The 24,045-nt window shown below is 36.9% G+C and overlaps 1 protein-coding gene across 1 annotated transcript; it reads right to left on the bottom strand.

Annotated features, from left to right (window-relative positions):
* Nucleotides 1-49: 49 nt before the first annotated feature.
* Nucleotides 50-19,251, bottom strand: LOC102313354 (immunoglobulin-like and fibronectin type III domain-containing protein 1). The gene is made up of 27 exons (XM_005926235.3): nt 18,939-19,251; nt 18,354-18,429; nt 17,017-17,076; nt 14,748-14,870; nt 14,494-14,633; nt 14,265-14,364; nt 13,944-13,986; nt 13,638-13,809; nt 12,130-12,334; nt 11,502-11,774; nt 11,132-11,392; nt 10,558-10,662; nt 10,296-10,448; nt 9,382-9,504; nt 9,111-9,227; nt 8,532-8,656; nt 7,037-7,178; nt 6,610-6,903; nt 6,077-6,373; nt 2,795-2,974; nt 2,517-2,645; nt 2,104-2,412; nt 1,752-1,837; nt 1,450-1,642; nt 1,059-1,355; nt 645-971; nt 50-549 (listed from the first exon to the last, which is right to left on the bottom strand). Exons 2-27 carry the CDS (start codon nt 18,397-18,399, stop codon nt 545-547), a joined length of 4,305 nt encoding a protein of 1,434 aa, XP_005926297.1. The 5' UTR covers nt 18,400-18,429; nt 18,939-19,251; the 3' UTR covers nt 50-544.
* Between the last annotated feature and the right edge of the window lie 4,794 nt (nt 19,252-24,045).

Raw genomic sequence — 24,045 nt, 5'->3', positions numbered from 1 at the left:
TATACGTATAAATACATATACATGTTTCCTGTCCACTTAAACGTTTCCATCATATTTTTTTTATTTATTAATTCATTTTACAAAATATGACATAAAGAAATTTTGCCTCACAGTTACCTATCAGGGGATTATATGTGTAGTAAATACAATACACATTTCTTTGCGAGGCTTTTTGACAAACATTCTGATTGTACCACTGCTGTAGTATTTAAAGTGTATGCCTGCAATAAATTATAGCCATCTTTACAAATAACTCTCAAGTATTTGTTCAGATGATTCATCAACTGATCTAATATGTGATGGGTATTCTGCTGGTTACTGGATTAAGGGCTCAACCAAGACTCTTTAAATCATGACCAAAAACCAAACAGGAAACCTTGTCGCACCATAAACAAATGTAATTATTTTTTAAAAGAATTTATTTATTTATTTTATTTTAGTACCAATTCAATAAACAAGAGCACAATCTTGCCAATCATCCTGTGCTACACAGTTGATCTTTCAAATAAATGTTGCTCACGCAGCACTGGCGTCTTCCATGTCTTCACTCTGTGTGAGAGAAAGAGATACAGATTTATTGACCTTTACTATCACCCCCCCAACTAACCCTCACTGTAAATACAGCCAGTATATTTTCTTCTCACCTCTGACATTAAGGATGGTGGAGCATTCGGCTCGTCCCAAGCTGTTCTCTGCAATGACGCTGTACTCTCCCATGTCTTTGGGACCCACACGGAGGATTAACATGGTGCAAACTCCACAGGTGTTGGAGATGTAATAGTTGGTATTAGTGTTTAGACTGATGTGATTTCGATACCATGTTATGCGAGGTTTGGGGTTTCCTTTCACTGCACAGCTCATATAGCATTCATAACCTTTGGGTGCAGTGTGCAGCTTCAGTGGAACAATGAAGGATGGGGCACACCGCAAATCACAGTCCTTCATGGTTGGTACACTTACTAGAAACTTTTCTATGAAAGAGCAGACACAGTATTATCATTTTTTTTCTTAAAAAGTGAGTATTTGGACTTTATGATTGTTTGAGATGACAAACACACCTTTCTTCTTCTCCACCTCCCAGGTTGGTGACTCAGAGGGTGCAGATATGCCCATGTCATTTTTGGCATAGACCCGGAAATGATATTCCCTTCCATGCATGACATTGCAGACTGTGAACTTGTTATTGAAGAGCCTGTCAGCCACTGTGACCCACGAATGCTTGGTAGAGTCCAGTTTGGACACAGTGTAGTGGAGACGGTCATCACGCTTCTCATCAGGAGAAGGTTCCCAGATTACTGTCACAGTACCAGGCACATTTTCTTCCAGTTCTACTGGTCCAGGCGGTTTTGGATCATCTGCGAACAGTTTTACTTTCATCAGATCCATCAGCTTTTGTTACGAAAAGATGTTGCAAAAGAAAACGAGTATACAATTATAGTTTTATTTTACCTGTGACCCTGACTTCTGCACTTAATGTTTCCTGCCCTACGAGATTTTTCACCAAAATGGAGTAGATGCCGGAATCAGAGCGCTCAGAAGAAGGAATCAGCAACTGGGAGGAGCCATCAGAGTTACTGATTGTGATCCGCTTTGTAACTGGCACATTATCCTTTAGCCAGATAATTGCTGGCCGAGGAGAAGCCTGTTTAAAAAAAGGAATATCTTCAACGTTTTCTTTTATTGCCTCATCCGTTTCGTTTTGCGAAACCATGGTTTGCCTGTTTTTAAAACTGAAATATGGTCATTCTCACCTCAAAATTGACTGTGATCCTGACAGAGTTTCCTGCCCGCACAACAAAGAAACTCTTCATCTTGTTGTTTGTGAATCTTGGCCTCACTGTAGTGGTGACAAAATAAATAAATAAATAAATAAATAAAAATAAATAAAAAAAGGTTTTGTACCATATTGTAATTTATCATGGTTCGTAATTGGAATGAACAAAACTATATAAGAAAAGATAAATCATCACAGAAATGTTGTATTCTACCAAGAAAGAGTGAATTTTCTGGGGGGGGGTAAAAAGTTTTATTTAAAACAAAAAAAATCATTCTTAGCAGCAACAAACCAACAGAATCTGAAATATCTAAGACTTGTTGACATACCTGGTGAAGGCATTGCCAGTACATAGTTGGGCAGCTCCTCGGGCTCACTCTCTCCTCCATCATTAATGGCAATCACTCTTACCCAGTACATGTCCATGGATTTCAGGCCTTTCACACTGAAGGAAGTCATGATGATGGGGGTACTATTACAGCGGGACCATTCGATGCAATCTGCCTGCCGAATCTCAACAAAATACCCTCTTGCTTCATCCTGTATGCCTGGTTTGTCTTCTGGTTTTGTCCAAGTTAGGACCAAGTGGTTGTAGGAGGTTTCTGTCACCTTAAGGCCTGTAACTTTACCAGGAGGCTCTGGTGTAGTTCAAACATCAGATATTTAAGTTTTGACTAAGCGATACTTGTTAATACATTTTTTTTTAGTCTTTTGTTTCATGTAGAATAGTTGCAACACTTACTCTTAGGATCTCGTGCAAAAACAAACTCTGAAGGGCTGCTAAATTCACCTGCTCCTGAGAGATTTATGGCAGTAACTCTGAATTCATATTCCATACCCGCAACAACATCCTTCACTGCATATTTCTTTTCTACAAAAGAGTTTACATGGAGAAAGACAGAAAGAGAGGAAGGGAGAAAAACAACAGCAAAAAAAAAAAAGAAAAAAAAAAGAGTCCTGTTATGCTCTAATATCATCAGGTCCATCAGATTAAACTGAGGTAAGTTAAAAAATACGCACCTTTTATGAGCTCATCATTGGCATTGACAACAGACCAGAGATTACTTCCCTTCTTTCGTTTCTCCAAAATATAGCCCAAGATACGTGAACCTCCCGTGTTACTTGGAGGAGCCCATGAAAGATTTATACAGTCATCAAAAGCGCTGGCCACTTTTGGAGGTGCTGGAGGGCCAGGGAAGGCTGAAAAATGCAGAAACGAAATAGATTGTGCTGGTAATGGTTACAATCAGAAAAAAATTAGCTTTTTTTGTTACTTGAGACCAAAATGAAAAAGCAGCCTTGAATCAGAGCACTGTAATTTATGTAGATAAAACAATAAGTGCACATATAAACATTAATGTTTTAGCTATGTATGTTCATTTATCAACGTGTACTATGCTGAAATGACTAACATCTAAACTGATAATTGATAAGTTAATTTCATTTACAACACCAGGCTTCACACCTCCTCCAAGGCTAAAAAGGTCTCTTATTTTCATAATGCAGTATATGTATATCATATATGTATATCATCCTATCTAGGTTTCTCTCTCTGTGGTAAACTGTCCCAAAAATTCCTGGCTGTGGACTGTAATCCAGATGGATCCCAAAGTTAAGTTGTGCCAAGCCCCATCACTGGTAAAAATTTCATGGAAACCTCATAACTTTTTCAGTAATACCACTAACAAACAGACACACAAACAGGTAATCTGAGCCAACTACATATCCTCCTAGACAGAAGTAATGGTTAATAATGAAAAGAGTAGTTGTTTACTGCGCATCACTTGATTCATTAAGAAAGGAGAATATGGCCAGTAAAGCACAGTAGGGGGCAGTAACGCCGCTTTCCTACCGGTTGATGCATTTTGAACCATATTTTGGACATGCCACAGAGAGGCAGAGCAGATCTAAATAATGACGTTTGCTGCTTAGATTAGCTGCATCAGTTTCAGGGTCCTGTTAGCTCGTTGTTACACTGTAGGCGAAGAGTCATTAGTGTTATCAGTGGTAACACCTGCGTTTTCCAGGCTGCTCTGAGGGAAAACAAGCCTCCATTCCCAGAACACCGGCACACAGGGACAAATTCACTGGTAAAATTTGTTGTGGCTGGTTATATGTACCCGTGCCTGTATTTTCTATAATTAACTATAAAGTAATTTGCATTGATACAAGCTACTTATGCCACTAAATTGTTCCACTAGTATAAACTTGAGTCTTTTAGGACCGGAAACTGATAAAACAGATGCTTGTTTAGCTATCCGTTTTAAGCTAAAGCCTAAGCTATAACTTCATGTGTCATTAAAATTCCTCTATGAAATACAGAAAACAGGCGAGCTTAAATCCATAGGTGGGAGTAAAGAAGTACAAATACTTCGTTACTGTACTAGGTACAATTTTCAGGTATCTGTACTTTACTTGAGTAGGGTTTTTTTTGTTACTTTAACTCCCTACTTTTTTAAGTGTCTGTACTTTGTACTCCTTACATTTTCAAAACAGGCTCGTTACTTTTGTTTTAAAGCATTTGGATCGAGTTGTTATTTCGAAAAAACATCAAACCGATTTCAGAGTAAAAACAGAAACAGTCACAGAAACACATCAATGGCAGTTTGTTTATTAATCACCAGAGGATGTAGCGTAAAGAGATATGACGTGTGCCAAAGTCAGGATATTTTTTCTTTCTTTTTTGTGTGTGAAAACATCGGAACTACTGCAGGTGTCTGTAAGTTGCGGTCCTTAAGCATCTAACTCGCCCTACAGAAGATCAGCGAGCATAGAGGGAGTGACAGAGGTAAATTCAAATGCAGCGTTTCTGTAAGCTAAGGAAACACACAAACTGTTTGTGTGCAGTTTAGCAACAAAGTGTGTTGCTAGCTAAAGGTCCGGCTGCTGTATTTCACAGGGAGAGAAAAGAAAGAGAGCTAACTTCACTCAGAGATGGAAAAAGATAAGAAAGACCGGACAGGAGAGAAAGAAGAGAGGTTAGATTAAAGGTAAGGACTGCTCAGTTGTATTGTATAAAGTAGAAATGTAAAGCTTACATTTAAGTCATGGTTTTATATCAGATATTTGGGTCAGTACATGGGATTTTTTTAATATTGTGAAATGCTGCAAATGAAATTGAGACAGACTAAGTGTTATTTTAAAGGTTGTATGAAAATACTTTGCAGTGTAGTGAATTTAAAGTAAGGAAAAGTGTGTGACTGGTGCACCATGGCTGTGGTTTCATGGTCGGTTTCATGGCCAGAGTAAGGTTAGATCAAGTATAGCAGAGAATTGTAGATGAGTTTTAGCAGATGATGCTTAGATTCATTAACTAAATTCCACCTTCATACCCACTTTATAGAATCTAGAAAAAAGAGCATAAACAGTGTACTGTCAGTGTAGAGCAGTGGTAGGGAACTCCAGGCCACAAGAGCCGGTGTCCTGCAGGTTTTAGAACTCACCCTGGGTCAACACGCCTGAATCCAATGATTAGTTCTTTACCAGGCCTCTGGAGAACTTCAAGACATGTTGAGGAGGTAATTTAGCCATTTAAATCAGCTGTGTTGGATCAAGGACACATCTAAAACCTGTAGGACATCGGCTCTCGAGGCTTGGAATTCCCTGCCCCTGGTCTAGAAGGTGGAAATGAATTTGACTTTGAATCTGAAAAGAACTGAAAAGGCTGGTCATGTGGCTACACTGCCAGGATCATGTTTTATAAATTTAAAAAAAAAATGCTTAGTTTTAACAGCTGGTGAGAATAACTGGATTCAGGTGAGGACCATTTCAGGCTTGTCAAAAATGACAAGTCTAGCCAGTATTTCTGCAAAGCTGTACAGACAGATGGTCCAGAGGGACACTTTGAAGTATTTTTCAAGCAGATCTGCAAACAGTAAGTACTTTCTTTGCATTATGCTGTGCAGTGGTTTGTGTGTGTTATGTTTTAGCTGTGAGCTATAAGAGAGCGAATGCTTGTTTTAACCGTTTTATAGTTACCCACTGTATAGTTTACCCACTTTGTAGCCTATGTGCCATCATCACATATACACTGTGTATATATCTTACAAGTAAACTGATTGGGAGATCACATTTGGCTTTTAACTGTATGTCAGCAACCTGAAGTTTTGACTGGCAGATTTTTAAACCTTTTTGAAAACTGGTGACAGTGAGCAGTCACAAGGTCGTCTATTTGGCATTTCATAATGAAAAGCTTCCTTTTCTGTTGAAGACAAATGAATCCCACAATAAAAATCAATATATGAAGTTTGCATTCTGTTATTTCTGTGTGATTGAGCTTGGTGAGTAGTCAGCTTTGCTTACCAAGTGTGCCAGCTTGCATTTCCTCAGTTTCCATAACTTCGCTTGTGCCTTCTGCAGTCACTGCTCGGATGCGGTAACAGTATTTCCGCCCTCGCTCTACGCCTGTGTCTCGGTAACTGGACACACCTGGTATTTCCGCTATTTTCTTCCAGGTGTTTCGCCCCACTTGCTGACGCTCCATTATGTAGTTAATCACTGGGGAGCCACCATCATCCTTTGGAGGGCGCCATCTAAATTCAATACATGTAGCTGAGCTCTCTGTTACCTCTGCAGGACCCAGAGGTGGGGTTGGTTTGTCTGAAACGGCAATAAAGTTTTATAGAAAGTATGGAAATACATTTACAATGTTCATAATAGAGACAGTATTTATGTAGAACTAATAATTACAGGACTTTTTAACAGAAAAACAACTTTGCACAAGTTTTCAAATCAGTTGTCAAATATATTATGAGGGTATGTCAGTCGAGATTTTTACTGTTGTTTGAAACCTATATTTATCTGTTCAGCTTCTGCATTGTCCATAATTCACTCACCAAGCACAATAAGCCGTGAGAGTGCCTCAGTGAAGCCGTGTTCATTTTTTAGCTTGATCTTGATCTCTCCTGTGTCCTTCCTCTGGCATCTGCTCAGAAGCAACCGGCTTTGGCTTGCAGATTTTTCTATCCTTGTATTGTTGTCATCTTGGAGCTCTTCTCCTTCTCTGAACCACTGAATCTTTATGGGTTTGTGTCCAAGAAAATGCAATTTGAAGATGGCATTGTGCCCCACTTTAACTGTCTTTGGCTCAGTAAAAGCACTGAGGTCTTCAAGGTCAAACCTGGGAGGATCTAAAGAAGTTTTTAGGAGTTGGAGAAGTATTATGTTATCCGTGATCTGCTTCAACATTTCTTTATTAGTATGTCTGTACATTTTCCATTTAAAGTTTGCAAAATGTCATGCTTTAATGAGCAGTTCTCAAACCTTTGACATTTATCATTGCCTCTGTTTTACGGCCATCTGCCTCAAAACGGTATTTTCCAGAGTGCTCTTCCGTGCACTTGCTTATGACCAATTTATGAATTGGCCCATCTTTAGTTATGGAGAAACTTTCATCTTGGAATATCTGATAGGAAAAAGAGCAAACAGTTAAAAGTAAAGAAATGAAGCAAAACCTGTTAAAAAATTAGGCTTTCAAAGGGGGCTTCTTGTGCAGCTGTGTGTGTCTCCCACATGGGCCCAAAGTACTTGAACACTGGCAAAAGATTTGAAGTAAATTAAAGATGAACAGCTGTTCAGTGAAACCGGTGATGATTTTCAGACATCAGTAATGACACTCTTTATTTATTAAATGTCAGTTTTGAGCTTTTAAAAAATTTAAAATACATCAATAAGGAATCAAACTTTAGCGAGGAATGACAGAGTGCTACATTTACATACAGTTAGGTCCATGAGAATTTGGACACTGACAGTGTTTGTAATTTTGCCTCTGTACACCACCAAAGTAGATTTTAAATCAAGATGTAATTTAAGTAGAGACTTCCATCATTAATTTAAGAGGTTCAGCAAAATGTTGCATTATGTTTTGGAATTACTGTTTTTTTTTATATATAGTCAGCTTATTTCAGATACTCAAAATTAACTACCACAGGTAAAAATATAAGAATAGTTGGATAAATATCCCATCCTATCCTGAAGTTTAGAGGGGTATCACCAAAAGCTGTGTTTTCCACCTAAACTCTTTTAGATGTTTTCAGTCTTATCTGGTGTTCTTGTTCTTCAGCGTAACCAGTGGTTTGCACCTTGTTGCACCTGTCAAATGCAACTTTAACACTTGAAATCAACTCCAGATATTTTATATGCTTAATTTGTCACAGAAAATGTAGGAACAAGCTCCATCTGGCTATGAAACTGCTTGTTAGTGAATTGTCCAAATATCTTTGATCCTCTACAAAGGCTATAGGCAAAGCTACTGCAAAGCTAAAAGTTTGCACTTCAATGCACAGCATTTTGTTAGTCAGTTTGTTGCAAGAGCGAGCTTGCAACAAACTGACTTCATTCAGGAGATGCAAAGACAGAGAAAAGACTAGAACAGACTGGAAAAGAAGGGGATCTAACAGGGATGAACAAGAAGCAAGAACTTTAAAGAACTATAAATATAGTACTCAGAGGCTCTCAAGAATCTGAACACAAGGACAGTATCTCAGAATTCTAAAGAACTAAACAACAAGTCTCAGGACAATCACAGTGTTTGCCAAAAAAATGTAACTGTCCAAATACATATGACCCTAATGCTACTTTTTAAAAAAATTTTTTGTTGCTGTTACAATGGACCTGTTTTCTTTTTTTTCTCAGTTATGAATTCGTTAGGCATTGTATGAAAATTTATTGATCCACTGTCACAGTAACTTGGGTGTGTGGGTGAACACAGAACTGTACCAGAACAGAAATATAACGTGTATATGTTTGTTTGACTAACCTGTTTGCCATCTCTGAACCAGGCTCCTTCACAGTCTTCACTGCTAAGCTTACATGTTAACTCAGCGATCTCATTGATGATCGCACTGACATCAGTCAAACCACAGATGAACTGAACCCCTGGATCTAAGAACAGTTAAAATGATTTTTGGAAAATCTTGGACATGAAGTGTGACACCAGTCAATACACTTTAATGGATTTTGGATATTGGTAGATGAAATAAATTATAAATGTATAATCTTACAACTTTCAAGTCTTTTCTATCTGTAGATCAGTTTAGTTTAGTTTAATATAATAGTTTTATTTTATTTTTTCTTTTCCATCCACAAATAAATAGCTGAAACTTTAATGTTTCTTTCACTATCTATCAACAAGTTCAGAATGTTGTTCAGGTATGTTTATGCGGGTAAAGGTAGTCATGTCTGTGTTAATAAGACAGAAATAAAGTGGAATAATTCAGCTAATTGAATTTTACATGTTTAAGTGTTAATCAGTTTAGTTAAACAGATTATTAATTAAAAAAAACATCAAAAAAGAAAAACCCTTCTGGTTTAGAAGAATTCTTTGTCTCCAACTTACCAACCACCAAATCTTCGATCGGAGGGGCGTGTCTTTTACGCCTCATATGTGTTGAAGATTCAGTCTCATCCTCAGTCTCGTCACACCTAATGTCGTCTTTCAGACTTGCACTTTCACCTTTAAAACAAAAATCTTCTCTCAGCTAGAAAAGTTCTTTCAAAATCATACCATATATGGTTTTAAGCAAAACATATATCCTTGAGTTTCCTCATGGAGGAAATTGAATCATACAAATTCCCCTTGCAATGCCACACTAATTGTGCTCCCTTACCATCGAGTGCATCCTTTGGCTTTTGGTCTTGCTTTGGAGAAATTGTGTGCTTGTCCTGGTCAGTAGCATCTTCATCCTCATCATAGCGACTTGATTCATTTTCACTTGCTAGTTCTTTTGGATCTGTGTCAGGTATTACATGCACAACTTTATCCAGTGAATTTTTAAGTAATAATTTTGATGTTAATTTTGTTCTGCTGCATTTTGTTTTCTTTGATTAATTAAGAAAAATTTAATTTAAAAAGTGCTAAGGGACATCTTTCTGAATTTTTACACTATTGAAGATAAAGCTTCTATGCTAACTGTGTCATTTGAAGCTTTGACAGCAATTCTCATGGTGCAATATCACTTAAACTTAAACTGTTTTACAATAATAATTCACGACTATAATTTACAAGTGCAAATAGAAATGTCCCAAAACTTTGTAAGGGTTTGAAACAAAAGCCTCGGATACATATTGGTTACATTTTATTAAAAAAATACAAATGAAAGAAAATGCATTTTGTAATTCATTATTGCACAAAAACTGACAATAATAAAGCAATAAACAGTTTTTCCATCTGTACATCAGTGTATTGGGGTTGCTGTGGCTCAAGAGGAAAGTTGATGCTTAGATTCCTGGCTGCTCCACTCTGCATGATGGGTAACATACTGAACCCCAAGTTGCGATCCGATGTATTAATCAGATTATGAATGTGTGTGAATGTTAGGTACAAAACATCAGGTGCAGGAAAAAGTGCCTGCATGAATGGGTGGGAATAGGTAAATGGGGCATGCTGTATAAAGTGCTTTGAGTGCTTAAGTGGAGTTGAAAAGTGTTTTATAATTTATATCTACATATTTATATCTAATACACATAAGTATAAATCTTGAATAAGATATAGTGCATTTTCATGCAGTCATTCAGCCCTTACCAGATGTTTGTTGTTTCCATTGGACTTTCTTTCTTTTCATTTGTTTTTTGACAGACCCAGTGGAGTTATTGTTTCTATCAGATTCCCCCAGCTCTTGTTGACTAATGGTAAGCATTTGAGACTGGTCTGCATCCATAAATTTGTCAGTTGACTCTGGACAGACACAAAACAAGATTAAAGGTCAAAATATTTGTTTACATATTTAGACTTTTCGGCCTATAACAAGGGAATGGACACACGTACTGCTTTGTATGTTTCTTACCAATTACTCTGATTTCTGAGTCACGACTTTGTTTTAGGTATTTTGATTTAGTTGCATGTCCAGTGAAGTTCTTAGTCTCCTCAGAATAATCTTCTTGATTTTCACCTACCAGTTAGAAATAAAAAAAAAAAAAAAAATGGTGATTTTTTTAAAGTCGAAAGTCTTTTAAAAATATTTGTTTTTCAGAGAAGATTTAATTTCCAGCCTGCACCAGTACCAGTAAGCAACTATGTCATACTTAATGCCACTGAAAAATAAAAGATGGCTTATAGTTGGGTAACCAAATATTAGCCAGGAACGACACAAGTTAATACACTCTGTTAATCTTTTGAAATAAGTAGCAGTAAGCGTGCATGTTTTATCATCAGCACAGTTTTAGCCACACTGCCTATTCACTGCAGTGCTGGTAGTAGAAATGCTTTGGTAAGACGTGAAGGGTGAGACAGAATATGGGACTGATAGGAGTGATAGGGCAGTTTAATGGAGTTAATTTTAAGGAGATAATAGATTTTGTTGAGTTTTTGCTCCAAAGGACAGGGAGGGTACTGGCAGAGTCAGAAATACATGTTTTTACCTTGTCCAGTAACTTTACTGTATTTTCCACCTGTGCTTAAGATTAAAGTCAGTTCTTCTAATGCCAGTTCTTCTAAAGATAGTTTGTCGGTTATATGTACTGCTCCGTATTTTGCATTTACTTCTGCCAAGAGCTTCTCCATCTCCCCTTGTATTTTTAGTTGCTGCTCTTGGGCCACTTTCTCAATGTCAGTCCGTGCTCCACGAGCCACAGTAGTTTTACGGGGTCTCCTCTCACCACCAGGTGCAGGATTACTGTCAGCTTAAAAGTTAGAAGTACAACGTAATTAGTTATCTAATAATAATAGTAATAATAATAATGATGATAATATGAAAATAGCAATGGTTAAGGTAATGTTATACAGTGATACCTTCCACAACCAACCAGGCATTGCAGGATGTATTGCCAACCACAGCGGAATAGATGCCTTTGTCCAGCATCTGGCAGTCCTTGATGAGGAGCCTATGGATGAGTTTGTGGTCTGACATAGTTAAATTATATTTTTCTCCATCCTCCAGGATGTTGCCTTTGCCCATCCATGTGATGTTAGGTAGCGGGTGTGTCAGGACACACTCAAACAAAGCATCCTCCCTTTCTTCAGCTTTAATCTCTTGAATTTTGATCACAAAGTCGACTTTGGAAACTACAAAAAAGTAAAATATTATATTCATGTGATTTTCTTTTTGATATAATATATGTATCATCAGTATTGGTCATCTTCTATTCAATTAGAGAATGTAGAGAACATTGCAAGACTATTATTTGGACATGATTGTGTGCTTCAATACATTCAGTGTCAGCTGTTAAAGTTATGTTACTGGATAAATATAATGGCTACTGTCTGCTTATGGACTAGTCAGTAAATTTTTACAAGCTTTAGCATATGCACATTATTTTGTTTAAAGTCGAATGTACAACAAAAACAATATGCAAATGCCCAATGTTCTGAAGACTGTCTGTTTTTTCCAGGTCTAGCCATAGCTGGTTTTTAAACCTACATTTAAACTCTGCAGGGAGTATGAACTTTTCAGGATCCATTTGAGGCAGCCCTGCATTTCGAAGGTTGGCCTCTTGAATATCCCCCTTGCAAAGCTCTTTGTCCTTTTGCATCAGGCCATCAATAGAGAAATTCGTTGTCCTTCCAACACTCTTCAGACTGTGTTTCTCTGTTTTATTTTCATCATAGGGAATTATATCATCCTGCTAGGTACACAGAAAAAAAGAACCTTCATGTCATGATGAATAGCAATGTGGTATAATGATACGACTTCTATAAAAATTGAAAAGTACACTGTGCTGGAAGCACTCTTTCATCAAGGACTACGGAACTTTATGATTGCATGTATTATGCATTTCTAATGAAAGTCAAAATTATCAACATTTTTCAGTTGTTTTGAAATCACAGCTCCAGCGTATTTCTGACTCATTTACTGCTTTGTATATTACTTACAGTACTTACACACAGTACAGGGATCAGCAAATTGATATCTCTGACCTGGATTGTTGGTTACTATTTTAGGAAATTTATACAAGCATTTATTTATTTATTTTTTCCTTTTTTGGTCCTAAATGAAGAGATCTCAGAAGTGAAAGGAATGCAGTTAATAATATGAACACTTAAAAAGATGATATATGCCTATGGCTAAGTGTATACACTCACTTTAGTAGGTAATGATGTTTGGCCCTTGGTTAATGCAAAGTTTAACAATAGAAAATTGGAAAAAGGTTACTTCTTCTGATGAGTCTCAATTTCTGCTGCAGTATTCAGATGGTATAGGATCAGATTTTCAAAGCATGAGAGCACTGATTCATGTTGTTCAGGGTGGTGATGGTGTAATGGTGTGAAGGGGGCATTTTCTTGGTGTACTTTGGGGCTCTTAGTACAAATGAGCCATTCTTTAAATGCTACAACCTACCACGTCCATACCTTTATGACTGCAGTTTACCACTCTTTTAACATCTGATTCTAGCAGGATAACAGGCTTTGTCACAAAGCACGGATCATCTCAGCCTGGTTTCTTGAACATGACAGTGAATTCACTTTACTCAAATGGCCTCCAAAGTCACCTGATGTCAATCCAATAGACAACCTTTGAGATGTGGTGGAATGGGAGCTTTGTTTCATGGGTGTGCAGCCCGAAAAAATGTGCAGCAACTCCAATGCTATATAATCTCTGAGGAATGTCTGCAGCATGCTGTTGATTCTATGTCATGAATAATTCAGAGGGTACAATGGGCTCCAACCTGATACTAGTAAGGTACCTAATAAAGTGGCTATTGAGTGTAGTTAATAGTTATTCTGCTGATGTCATATTTGCATTTGAACTATCAACATATTGTTGCAATGCACAGTATGAGCTTGGTGAGTATTCAGAAAGTGCTTCATCAGCAGCTGAGTCAAATAATAATTGCACTCCATGACTGACACATCAAGAATTTACTTATGAATTCTGAGTTTTAGAGATTAAGATATCGTATCCAGTGTGAGAGTTGGGTGTTTTTATACCTTCCTCTTATTTTGTGATTTCTCCTTCTTCTTTTCATCCAGTTTCTTGAGAATCAAATGTAAGTCTTTAACACCAAATTCTGAACAGATGCGCTCATAGTCGTTCCGGTCAGCTTTTAACATGGCATCCCAGAACCTTTCATCAGATTCTCCATCTGCTCTCTCTACTTTACTGAAGATAACAGGAAAATATTAAATGTAATTTATTCAACTGTCAAAAAAAGGATCAGTTAGTAAATTAATCCTTCTATACTCCTGCAGAAATGTCCTCTTTTAAAAAGTATTTTAATAGGTTACAGTTCTTACCTCTTCTTCAGCAGTTTTCTGAAATCTGTTGGATTTGTTGAAGCTGAAAACAGCAAATGAAATTCAAGTTTTATTTAAATAAATACCAGTTTAAAAACACATTGAGTCCTATATCATTTTTGTAATAAAAAAATAACAGAACTAGGCCCTTAGACCTACAGTGTTTGTCTTGTTTTTCAGTGTCTGTCATTATAAGCTTAAATAATAAGAAATGTTAAAATCTACAAGAGCACTCCACCAATAGAAAAACTCTTCCAAATGCACACTAAAAGAAAGAAAGTACAGAATCCTCTTTAAAAGTATTTAATGGGCAAGACTTACCCTCAGTCACAGTTAATGTTGTTGTGCAGACAGCTTTTCCATATTCGTTTGCAGCAAAGCATTTGTATGTATCTGTTTCTGCAACAGACACTTTGTGAATCTGGAAATATTCATTTATGTGTCAATTCACATACAAATACATTATAGATCAATACATTCATGAGGAAAAAAAAACAGTATCAGTACTAAATACTTCAAGATCATCATGTGGAATAATTTATTCACTCACCTCTAATATATGCTCCTCAGTTGATTCATCATATTTAGTCTGAAATTTTTCCTTATCTGAAAGAGTTCCCTTAGCTCTTCTCCATGACACATCTGGTTTTGGATCCCCTGTCACCACAGCCTTGAAAACAGCTAATTTTCCTAAAAGACATGTCTTCTGTTTAATAATGTGAAAGATATTGCTGAAACCAAAAGCAACAATATCTTTCACTAATGGATCAGTTTTAAGGGCCAGTTATAATTTAAAGCACCCACCTTTCTCAATAGTTACTGCCACTGGTTTACACTGGAAATCAGGGGTGCTCTTTCCCTCTGGCATGTTTACTAAATACTGCGTGATCATCACTCCAGAGGTCTTAGATCTCTTCCGAATAGCAGCTAAACAAAATGGGGGGGAAAAATAAGAAACTGAGTTAATCATAAGAATTAATCAGGAGTTTGCTGGTTTTGATTGAACTAAACAGATTTCTTTTTTGCTACCAGCAGATGTCAGAAATGTCAAACATTTTCCCAGTGACAATTAGTGTGTTGACAGCAACAGTAACTTTGCAAATGGAAAGTACAGTGCATAAATCTTACTGCTTTTGATTCCAGGTTTAGTTTTCAGTTTTTCTAAGTTATACCAGCTCTAGTAGCACGTAGGGTAATTAATTTATGTTCCTTAATTTTGGAGATGTGAATAGTACAAAATCTTGTCTGTCGGCTATGGTTCACGTTAACATCTATCGCTTGAAAAAGAACATGATGTTTTTCTTGGATATCTTAAATGTGTATTGCTTTAGAATGGTACTTTACATGGTAATTAGGACAAAAAAAAACTCTCAGAAAACACCAGTTTCACAAAGCTGAAGGCAATGTCCATACCTATTATTTTTATTTTTTTTTCTCTTTAACATGACTAACATCCAAAATTTAAATATCTTACATGTAGAATTCCCCTCACTGTCCACTTTATTAGGTCAACCTTTTAAACTCCAGCGTGGACCCTCTTTTGCTTTCAAAAGTGAATTAATTCTTTGTGACTTAGATTCAACAAGCTGCTGTACACATTACCCTTGGATCTATAATGATATGATAACATCACACAATTGCTGCAAATTTGTTGATTGAACATCCATGATGTGAATCTTCCATTCGACCATATCCCAGAGTTCCTCTTTTGGACTGGGATCTGGTGACTGTGGAGGCCATTTGAATACGATGAACTCATTGTCTTTTTTTCAAGAAATCTGTTTGAGATGACTTGAGCTTTGTGACATGGTGCATCATCCTGCTAGAAGCTGGAGGCTGTGGGATCGACATGGTCAGCAAGAATTCTCAGATTGGCTGTGGCCTTTAAACAATGCTCAGTTGATACTAAAGGGCCCACAGTGTGCCAAGAAAATGCACTCCATGGGACATACAGTACCATCCAAGTCTCATCAGAGAAGCAAGTCTTCAGCTGTCTTATGTTGATGAGCCAGTCTGATTTGTAGCCTCAGTTTCTTGTTCTTAGCTGACAGGAGTTTCACCCAATGTAGTCCTCTTGCTGCTGTAGCCCATCTGCTTTAAGGTGCAATGGTTTTTGCCTTCAGAGATATTCTTCTACATACCTTAGCTGTAACAATGGCTTGAAGCAGTCTAGCCATTCTCATTTGACCTCTGGCATCAACAAAGCATTTTCACCAAAAGTACTGCTGCTCACTGGATATATTCTTTTTCAGACCATTCTCTGTAAACCCTATACAACCCTGGTTGTGTGGAGAAAATCCCAGTAGCTCATCAATTTCTGAAATACTCAGGCCAGTCTCTTCTTCCTCATTGCAATGTTTGGTTTATGAAGTGACCATGTCTACATGCCTAATTGCATTGAGTTGCTGCCATGTGATTGACTGATTAGATATTTGCATGAACAAGCAGTTGGAAAAGTGTACCTAACAAAATGGCTGATAAGTGTATATAACATTCAGAAAAGCTTGATATATGGTATGTTCGGCAATTTCAATATAAAATAGTGACCCAGACAATTTATTGTCAAAAAAAAAGGTGCAGTGTGAATCTCTTCACAGTCAAATGTCAGCTTCAGCTCACATTCTGTACTAGACTATGGACTAATTCACTCAGTCATTTAAAAATCAGGCCATGAATGAATTCTGTGATCCTCTGCCTCCCTGCTTGGCAGCTGAACATTTCTTTATCAGGTTTTGAATGTTCAAAGACAAAGGATCACACAGGAGTCAGTAAAGAACAACATTAATCCAGGGATTAATGATTATTATGACAAGGACAGAAATAGGAGAGCTGCCACCCAATCAAACATGTCACTGCTTTGACAAGGTAGTTTTTCAGGTTATCAATACAAAGGTAAAACAGGTCACAAACAGACACAGCATTCAGTAATGCCTAATGTATTATTCATTGTTTTTTTCCATTATTCAACATAATGGCTCTTTCTCAGTATTATGTTGATACGGCACTCCAATGCATTGCAACCTCAAAAAACAGTAAGTTTGTCCGACAGAAAATAAAACAGTGCTCATTTCACCTGTCTTGTTTCCAGACACCTCATTAAAACGCTGAATATATTGATGAACAAGGGAGAAACCTGGGTGAAAAGAAATTACATTAGATCAGTCTCAAATACACGAGGCAATGCTGGTTTATGCTTGTAGGACAGTAGGTGGTATACATATGAAATTGTAAAATGGAGCTGAAGACATAGTAAGGCATAATGTGGAAAAGGAAAACTCTTAAATGCCTGAATAAAACTCTAAGAGAGTTACAGTAAAAGGCAGCAAACAGGTGACTTTAATCCAGGGATGTTTTCTTCTCATCCTCAGTTTCAAGCCTTAGAGAACAGACTTTTAGTTAACTGGCTAAATGTCTTTAAGTTCTTAATTTAAATTCTTAGTTCATTTTATAACTTAACGGAGAAACTGCTCTATGTAGCTTGTGGGTAGTTCCAGTGTTTTCATATGTGACACCACCTGGTAACAGTGCAAGAAAGTTGTGAACACAACATCGACATATTATTTAAGTTTTGTTTCTTGCCACCTGAAAATCCAATAATTGCTTTCCTTCAGTTCTCTTTCTGTTCTGTACCAACTCCTGAGGGAAATATCTGGCTCTTTAGCTGCTAAATGTTCCCCTATGTTCACCACCTATTCACTGATTGTGTCTGTCTGTTATTTGGTGCTAAGCAGGGCTTGTCCAGGGGTTTTCCTCTAGTTTTTCTATTATTGTCTTGAAGTCTAAGCATTACTCATTTTGCTTACACATTTCAAAGTGTTTTTAAAGCCATAAATCTATCAGTAGGTACACCATATGGTGGTTTTCTACCTTCTTAATTGTTTATTTGACTGTAGCAATATGTTATGTTTTGGCAGGATTAGTGACAGCTCATTTCCCACCACTTTTGGTGATTAATTAACTTGTGCACAGTTTGCTATATATGAGACAGTAATTAAGTTTGCCTGTGTCAAAGATTAATGTAGGCTTTTATAACAGATAGTCGGTGCCAAATAGTTTTACCCCAAAGGCCTACTTTATTGTCAAAGCATTCACTCAGGATATAAAAATACATTTTTTTCTTCTATATAATGCTTTTGGAGAATTTTTAATAATACAACACAGCCTTGAATATTCCTGGCTGAAGTGAGGGCCTAAATCTGGCAAGGATTAAGCTTGTAAATAATTCAACAAATATTTAATTCTTTAGATACAATAAAGCCATCTCTTACACTTGGAACATTTTATCTATTGCAAAAATAATACCAAGAGAATATGACGGCATATTGTGCCTAATAGTGATTGATATTTTTCTTCTTAAGAAGCATACATGTAATGCAAAACGAAAGAGTAGTAAGAATTGTAGTCCTTTACATTGTCTGTTTGCAGTGGTCCCCGTGCTCTTCCCTCTTTTCCACATTTTGGCAAGTGTTAACTGTCAAAAGGCGACCTAGAAATAGAAAGTGAATATGATTAATGCAACAGTAGTACTAGGAGTACTAGAGTGTTATTTTGCATAATCTTTGATTTGATAAGCAAGGATAATCCAGTGCATTTCTTTAAACTCGTGAGCCTAAACACATTATATTAAGGGATACTGTAGGGAAAATACCCAGTTAACATTTTCTGGGCATTGCTTTACAAGTGATGACAGCTTATGTTATGAGGAAGATGATGCTTTTGCATATATTATAAAAGCACACCAAAAAACAAAACAAACAAACAATAAAAGAAAACAAACAAATATTGAAAACCATCTCTCTGATCCACTGTTCTTCAGTAGAAACCTAATACTCCTCTGGAGGGCATCCTGTAAATACCCAACTTGTTTAGCTTCTGTCAGTTCATAAACTGAAATCCACTTGGATATAATAAAGATGTGAAGGTTAACCTGTGGTCAGGATGTAGCTTTGGTCACACACAGTCTCAAACAGACAAACAGAGAAAAGGGTGTTTTACCTGTGTACAGCTCTGTGTTCACTCCCACTGAGACTGGTTTATAGATGCGTTATAAACTTGCTGCCTCCTCGTTTTCACTGGATATTAAATCCTTTGGGGGTAAAATGTTTGATTTTCCTGTCTGCAAGCTTGTGCCTAGGTAGTGACTGTCAAAGAGAGGCTTCTTCTGATTAGGCAGATGGATGCTCAGAGCGGGTGGGTTATTATTAAGAGGGAGTGGGTGGAGGGAGCGGGGGAGCTGGTGGGTCAATGGATGAGGTAAGGCAGGATGAATAGCCGAATGGAGAGGGAAGGGCTACCAATGACAAGTTAGTGGTGAAGTTTATCTCTCACTGCGGTAATTACTGATGACAGCACACTCATCTTTCACAGAACAGCTGCTGACAAGAAAATGATTGGTGAGTTCATTTTGTTTGTGTAGTCTCTGATTCTTACAGATACACACACCTGTAACTGTCATAGTGAAAGTATCAGTGGGGATTTTAATTCCAGTTAAGTAATTGTTCAAAATGTATTTTACTGGCTTTTTTTTACGAAACAGATTTCAGTTTGAGCTGTCATCACAGGCTGATTTTAACCATACTGTATTAGGAGCTGCATAAAATTAGCCATTTGAGTGGTGGCTGGCAGGTAACTGGTAAAGGCAAGCATTAATTTGGCCTATGAAGCTATGAAAAGAAAGTGACTCAAAGCCATATCTTTTTATTAAACTTTGAGGTGGTATAATGTTGAAACATATTCAGTTTAATCCCGCTTTGAACTGTACCCTTGTCTGGATATTAGTGAAGATCACATGTTGCGAACAAGGTACTTATCCCTTGTCTGCAATGTACTTCTTATGTTACGATATATTACATAATCAAGGTTATGACATTTATAATCCCAGCATAGCTCTGAAGCAGTTGTGACTTTGGAAAGGGAAGATCAAATGAAGAACAAGACTCTGATTGTCTCAAGGTCAAGCACCAGAATGTCCATTGCATTTGTCACACAACGATTTAAATTGTGTATAAGGGTCTTTAATGTGCAATGTGAAATGTGGACAACTTACAGTGCATGAAATTAATGACTCAAACAGATGTAACACCAGCCGGTTGTAAACATCAATAGCTGAATTTAACACACTTTGTTTGTGCAGTTGCTAATCTAATTTTCATATGGGAGGGAACTATATTTAATTCCTGTTATGTTCTTTCCATGGAAACCCATGTGTTTATTTGACTCGCTAACAGCATGGCAGTGCTGTTCAGTTCATTAGCCTGTTGGTCGTCTTGTACACTATAATTGTCTCAAGAAACAATTACTGAAGAAACATTGACCATCATATTGTATTTTAAGATTTATACTTACAGAGAGTCATATGAAGTCTTGACCACTCCCTATTTCTTTATAGTTTGCTTGGAAAATAGGTACAGTGATTTCTTGACACGTGCAAACATAAATGTAAATACAGTAATAAGGTAAAACCAGACGTTTTACAATTCTATCCAGATTGAAAGTTGAATGACCACCTTTATTCTTTAGCACAGTGTGAACTCTCTCAGGCAAGCTGTCTTGTCTCTTAGTTGAAGTAATCTTCAGGAATAGTTCTCCGACTGTACTTCTGCATTTACAATTCCATCAGTTTTGACATCTCCAACAACACTGGATGAAATGCAGCCCAAACCATGACAGAGTGTCTGCCATGTTTTACAGATTGCTGTGACTGATTTTCAGTTCTTGTGCAGTTTAACCTACCTCACCTTTTTCTTAAAGAAAATCTTAATACACCATCTCCCACTGAGACCATTTCCAACGAGGCTTCAGCAAAAGGTAGCTGGATCAACAGAAGGTCCAGATTCTGTTCTATTTTTTAAGGACATGGCATTCAGGTACTGTTCATCTGCTGCTTAAGTCTGACTTCTTGACTTCTTTTTTTGCACAACCCTGTAAACATGAGTAGAAAATAAATATCCCGTGCTGCTACCAAAAACCAAGCATAATTATGTTATCGTGCAAATATTTGCATGCTGGTTGTATGTACAGTAGTCAAGGCTGACAAAGCCCAGATTAAACTGATGAAGTGACATCTGAGAATGCATAACTGAGCTTGAGAAGTTAAGCCAGTTATATCCTAATCTTAATGTTGCATAGAGGATAAACTCTTTTTGATGTAGCAAACAACACTGGCTTACCTATGGTACTAACTCAGTCCATGCAAAAATGTTGCTTCTGTATCTACAAGTGAACTCAATATTTTATTATGTAAACACCACATTTAAATTCTAGAAAAACTGATGCCACTTAAAACATGCACCCTGAGTTCTTAAAATATTCTGGTGTTGAACAAATCCTAACTCATAGTTCCACCACCTCTAATTTAATCAAATGATACTTTAAAAACTGTCTAGGGATTAAATAATAGGGGGAAAAACAAATTTGCAATTCATTTGGTGTCTCTTTCTTGGTACCCATAGAATCTACTAGCACAAGGTCCAGTTGGTGCCAGCATTATGTCATGCTTGTCCTTCTACATGTAGTACTTCAAATATATCTAAATAGGCTCTGGAGCTCACATAAACCAGCTGGATTAGGAATTAAACCCCCTCAGCCTACCCTCCTTATATTGATGAAATGTCATGCTGCATAGCTTTCATTCCAGTCATGGGAAACCACAGAAAGCTGCCGCTGAGGTGCTAACTAGACAGCCTGGCCTGACTCTCTGTAGTGTAGATAGCTCTTCTGAGGGAAACCTCAACAGGACATCAGCAGAGGTCTTGTCAGTCACTTTTCAATAAGGAGTGAATTTATTTCTAATGATAATAACTGGTGTAAAATAACCTATCCCAGTGATGTTTACATTTTTTTTCCTTTCACATCTTCATGATAAAGGATCTTTCACAAAGAAACATAGTTACTTTCCACAATAATGACATGATGTAACAATATGCAAAATTTATAAACAAATGTATGCCTTACAGCTTCAGGAATATTAAATGGCTTGGATGTCTAATTATCTATTTGTAAATAAAAAAAGGAAAGAAGAGAAACTAGAAACTACTAGATGAGCTGAGGAGTTGTATTAGGAATGTGTTACACTAGCAACATTTGTAGCGTGAATGGAATTTGTTTTCTTGTTCCTTGTTTTATTTTATATGATAACTGTTTGATAGTGGGGCAACGCCCCGACAGTTTCCCAAGAGTAAGCTTCTTGTCTCATTTACATTTTGGTATAATCCATTGGCCTTAATGATAACTTACTCCTGTGTTTGTTTGTTTTTTCTAAAAATGATACATGAATATTATTCATGCATCCATACTATTTAAACTGCATTGTTTTTCCTCTTTGTAAGGGTTGGCTTTCCCATCCTGGCTTTGAGTGTGGTCATTTGGAAAGAGCTGTTTTATGAAGTGGTTGGGGGCCATATTTATCAGATAGCACCTAATCCAGACTTTATGTTGGTAAAAATGTGATGGAGATTTCTTATTATCTCTGAAACGCACAAGTAAATGACACATCAGGCTTTTATTTAATTTTGATGTGAAACAAAAAAAATTATGTGGTTCAGTAAAATGAGTGCTTCCTTGCAATAAATTTATGGCATTTTTAATAGCAATTTCTGTTCCCAATAGCCCATTATGGCATTAAGTAAACATTTCGGGTAAGCGTTTAGGTAGGTTTAATTTTACAGACTTTTAATAACAGGTTTAACAAGGTTTCAGTGGATGTTTTTTCTTCCATGTCTTTCCTGGTACTTCTGTTTTTATTGCCATCCTTGTTTCGTCATTGGTCAAGGTTCTGATTGTGAGCTTTCAGGTTTGAATGCGTTTCTGAATGTTTCATGTTATTGTTAAGGCAAGCTCAAGGCTTGAATGGGTGCAACAAGTAAAAAGTCATTGGTGAATAGAGCCAGTCAGTCTTTTAGTTACTATTAGTAGCTATTTTATTGATGACATCTCAACACTGTTTCTCTAAATAGATCTTATCTCGACTCTCTGACACTTGATCATAATCAATATATGTTATCCTGTTTTTACCATTGGAACTGACCAAGAATCGACTCAAAGACCTGGTATTGCTTTGATACATTAGGTGCCATTCACATGGCCGCTGTAGTGCTGATTGACCACTGATGGCTGTAAATCACTGAACTCATTACATGCTGAAGATCCTGTGATTGTGATACATTTGTTATATGGTTCTTACTTGAAAATAGGTGCTGCCATATGGATGGCGTATATTGCCATTTTTAGGTGTTGAGAAAGGTGGATGAAATGTGTTCCATGTATTCTGGGTTTCTCAGATCTGGGCTTCAGACCAGAGCAGCCCAGGCATCTTTGCTCAGTAATGAAAAGCTATTTTTGATGAGATTAACAACCTAAGGCGATCCAGTGTCCACAGCAGAAAAGAAAACAAACAAATTCAAATTTGATTTGATTTAAGCTTATGCTTATAAAATTGGGACACAGATATAGAGTGTGGCTTGCTAAATTTAGAGAAATAATATATCAGTTATGAGCCATGTGAATTTCATCTAGGGCTGAATTTGTAACACGCTAGAACAGTATGTAACTGGTGATTTAGTTATAAATTAATGTGTCAGTTAAATCAGTGGTTTGACATATGTAAAACAGATCTAATCTCTTGTGAGATCAGCACCCAGATCCTGTCTGCATGTTGAATATCAAACTAACGCAAGTATCTGGTTTTCTTCTCTTCAGAGCATTTTACAAAAAAATTGCAAAATGTGGAGAAATACATGCACAAAAACTGAATGGATTGTTGATTGCATCAAGTATATCACCTGTTGATGGAAACAGGAGATATCTAGAGTCAGATATTACCATAAAGAAGTTGGAAGTGCAATCTGAAAAAGGAGGGAAAAGATAATTTTCCAGTTGATTTGTATAAAAGGTTATATATAAAAAAAACTTGAAGTTTTATGTTTTCAAAAAGATGCTGTCTTTCTACTGGAATATGCAACATTTGTTTCTTAGACAAATTCTGTAACACATTACACACATACATTGTGTATGCATTTGTCTTTGGTCTATATACTGTTAATCATCTGATCTACCATTTCTCTTATGCCAGTGATGACTTGGACATCACATACACTGCCATACA

Source organism: Haplochromis burtoni, unplaced genomic scaffold (assembly GCF_018398535.1).
Source record: "Haplochromis burtoni strain Fernald_Lab_line unplaced genomic scaffold, NCSU_Asbu1 Contig_91, whole genome shotgun sequence".
NCBI classification, from domain to species: domain Eukaryota; kingdom Metazoa; phylum Chordata; class Actinopteri; order Cichliformes; family Cichlidae; genus Haplochromis; species Haplochromis burtoni.
The sequence above is the reverse complement of the archived record's forward strand: the minus strand, read 5'-3'. Positions and strand labels throughout refer to the sequence as shown.

Coding starts and splice junctions, on each gene's coding strand:
- LOC102313354 (XM_005926235.3), bottom strand. CDS start 18,399: ATGTGGAAAAGAGGGAAGAGCACGGGGACCACTGCAAACAGACAAT. Junction 7,179..8,531: donor GGTTCAGAGATGGCAAACAG/GTTAGTCAAACA, acceptor TTTTCCTATCAG/ATATTCCAAGATGAAAGTTT. Junction 1,643..1,751: donor GGATCACAGTCAATTTTGAG/GTGAGAATGACC, acceptor TTTTTTAAACAG/GCTTCTCCTCGGCCAGCAAT.